Raw genomic sequence first — 3155 nt, 5'->3', positions numbered from 1 at the left:
CTCGGGGCAGGTGCTCCTTCAGCTCCGACATCTTCACCATCTGCACCTGCGGGAGGAAGAGGAGGAGCAGGGGTGACTCCCAGAAGGATGGAGAGGGTTCGCTGGGGATGGGGACAGGGATGCCAATGGTCTGGCGCGGTCCCGATAGAGCCCGGAGATTTCCCCCAACAGCATCGGGGTCTTCCCCCTTCCTCCCCTGCCCCGGGAGGGCACCCAGGGGAACACCAGCGGTGGGGCAGGGTCTGGCCCCCCGCAGTTCCCCACACTGACACCCAGCTCCGAATTTGCAAGCGGCTCCGAGCTCCTCCCAAAAGCAGAGGGGCAAAGTCCAGCCCAGGGAGACATGGGGCTGGAAATGGGCTCTATCAGCAGCGCCGCTGATGCTGAGGATACCGTTTTAGGTATTTTTGGCTTTGCCAGATAGGGCCTGCGTGCAGGCATTTAAGTTTCTCTTTTCTCCTGCGTGCTCAGCAGAGGTTTCCTTTCCCTTTAATCATTTCTCATTGCCTCCGCTTGCTGCTGCTGGCAGCCTCACCGCAGAGGAAGAAATCGAAGGCCATCTCAGAAGGGGTTCAGATATTTGCTGAAAATACCGAAACATCTTGGCCCCTATGAAACAGGCTGAGAAAACCTCTGTTTCCCACGGATTTGGGCTCAGCAGCTTCCAGCGGAGGGGGCTGAGGGGTGCAGGGGGCTTACACCACCCTGTCCCAAAGGGAAAACAGCCTCAGCCCTCCCCGCCGAGGGTCCCACACTCACCCGCTCCCGCAGCTTCTCCTTCAGCAGCAGGCTGATGATGGAGTAGGGCACGCGAAACCACATGGGCGCTCCCACGATGAAAACCTTCTTGAGCCGAGCCGGGAAGGCACCCTGCGGGCAGGAGGGGGTCAGATCCACACTGCCAGGGAGGAACCGGCCCCTCTCCGTGCTCTGCCGGGGCGGGGGTCGTCCCAGCACAGGTGACGACCCACAAAGGGACCCCGAGGTGGCAATGCCGCATCCGAAGCGTGCCTTGCACAGAGCCGGCAGCCCACGGCCACGCTTATTTTTATGTTCCGATACAGAAACAAATTATTTCCTTGGAATTAGGTAGGCAGAGGGCTTGGCTCCGCGGGGGAGCGGTGAAGCCTCGGAGCTTGGATTTGTGTGGAGAACACACCCCGGCCAATATTTACTGTTATTTCTTTTTTCCGGAGAAGGGAGGAGGCATGAAATGCCAGCACGATTAAAAAATAATTTGCATCTGTTTTCCCAAAAGCGCTGCCAGCAGCTGCGAGAGGAATCCGGCGCGGGGACAGCTGATCCCCCCCCTCACCCGTGGGACACCGCAGCCCCGGCCGGGTCCAGCCCGGCAGGCTCCCGACCCCGTCCTGCGCTCTTTTTTTAGCCGGTGCTCCTCGGCCGAGACGTGGTCAGCGTGGTCTGGCACGAGAATTTATGCCCAAACCACAGGACTTCACGTACTCGGTGAGCAAGTGGCCTGCGTGACATCCCCGGACACTGTGTCTCCCCCGGCCGTTACCTTCAGCAGGTTGAGGATCTTCTTGCTGAGGTCCAGCTCGAAGTTGGTGTACTGCGAGCCCGCCATGTCGTAGATGAACACCAGCCCGTTCCTCTGGGTTTCAAAGCTGAGAGAGGGGAAAGAGCAACATCCACCCTGCAACATCCAACTGCTCAGCTCCTGCACGAGCAGATCTGCCCCACGCCAGCCTCGTCTTCAGCTTGCTGACCCCAGAGAATCCCCTTCTGTGCTTCCAGAAGGACTCACAGACCCAAAGCTCGCATTTCCCAGCCGCTCCACCACCTCCTCCTACAACCCTTATTTAAGCCTGGCTCATGTCTTAAGCCTATCTCAGCTGCACCGCCCGTGATAGGTAAGTTCAGAAATGGAAAGAGCCCAGCAGGATGAATGGGACGTCCCGGCTTTATATTTTCTCGGCAGGGCTGGCGTTAGGTCTCGCCGGCGGCGGGGCCGCCTCCTCCCCGGCCGAAGCCTGCAGGAATCAGGGGCTTTGCTAAACTGAAACCTGGACGTGGGCAGGGAAAGGCTGCAAAGAGCCTGGTTCTGGGCTCGGGGGATTTTGTTCCCCTGCTGAATGCCTCCACGGGGATGACTGGCTTGAGTTCAAACTGGAGGAAGACAAGGAATTTCAAGCCACAGGGAGCTGTGACCCCCTTCTCCCCCCTAACTAGAGACGGGACAGCCGGAGGCACGCAGACGGACTCAGCCACAATTTCACCTTCGGGAATTCACATTCACGGGGCAGACGGCACATCTTTTTCCCTGCGAAGCCTTTCAGAGGGATTTCATCAAAACCTCAGCAAGCAGCAGCATCTCCCCTCGCCCCTGGGAGGGAAGGGGCTCCCCGGGGACCTGCCGCCGTAAGACACGGTACCCCGGCTCACCTCTCCACCGCTCGGTCCAGCAGGTAGAAGAGCGCCTGGAGCACCACGTGCTGCACGCTCTTGCTGGGGTGGTGCAGCTTGGCCGTGAAGAGGGCAATGGAGGCTCCCGAGGGGTCCCGCACGCTCTGACGAGGAAACAAGGTCAGGCTCCCACCGCACCCGAGGATGCCCGCGCGGAGCTGGGACGAGCCGCCCGGTTGGGGTAACTTGGGGGGGGACACACGACGCCCCCACCTACCAGAATGGTGAACTTGCCGCTGAGCAGCTCCGAGCGCAGCGGCTCCTCGTGCGGCTTTAGCTTTCCGATGCCCTCCTTCAGCCGTGTCTCCTGCGGGCAGGGAGCTGGCGTGAGGGCCGGCACGGGCACCCCAGCCCTCCACCCACCACCACGTCCCCCGGGGGCACCCAGCCCTCTGAGGGAAGCCCCAGCAGGGAAACTTCTGCTCCACGGCCCCGTTTTCCAGCATGGGGAGGAGCAGCTTCGCAAAACCAGGATGGGAAGGGTATATATGCATATATATCCTTTATATACGGGGAGACGCGGGCATCACGCGCCAGCCGGGAGGGCACCCTGCGAGCACGCATGCTGCTCTCAGCGGAGGGGAGGAGACTAGGGTCGGCGAGATCTCCATGGTGACTCGCCTTGGCTGAAAAAGGATTTTCCAGCCGGATAAAACCCATAAGGGAGGGTGGGGAAAGAAGAAAAAGCAAGGGGAGGGTCTTCCCTGGGAGCAGAGATCTCTCACAGA

General features: G+C 60.4%; 1 protein-coding gene across 1 annotated transcript in view; it reads right to left on the bottom strand.

Moving 5' to 3' along the window:
* Window positions 1–3155, bottom strand: part of PTPN9 (protein tyrosine phosphatase, non-receptor type 9) — a gene marked incomplete at both ends in the record, with an annotated part of 5324 nt that overhangs the window by 1935 nt on the left and 234 nt on the right. The window contains 5 exons of the mRNA XM_009575158.1: window positions 9–46; window positions 760–870; window positions 1523–1628; window positions 2407–2531; window positions 2645–2734. Of these exons, the coding sequence (XP_009573453.1) occupies window positions 9–46; window positions 760–870; window positions 1523–1628; window positions 2407–2531; window positions 2645–2734 (470 nt within the window). The remainder of the gene's footprint in view (window positions 1–8; window positions 47–759; window positions 871–1522; window positions 1629–2406; window positions 2532–2644; window positions 2735–3155) is intronic.

This window comes from Fulmarus glacialis, unplaced genomic scaffold, assembly GCF_000690835.1.
Source record: "Fulmarus glacialis isolate BGI_N327 unplaced genomic scaffold, ASM69083v1 scaffold22670, whole genome shotgun sequence".
Taxonomy (NCBI): Eukaryota; Metazoa; Chordata; class Aves; order Procellariiformes; family Procellariidae; genus Fulmarus; species Fulmarus glacialis.
Note: the sequence above shows the minus strand (reverse complement) of the source record. Positions and strands in the feature narration are given on the sequence as shown.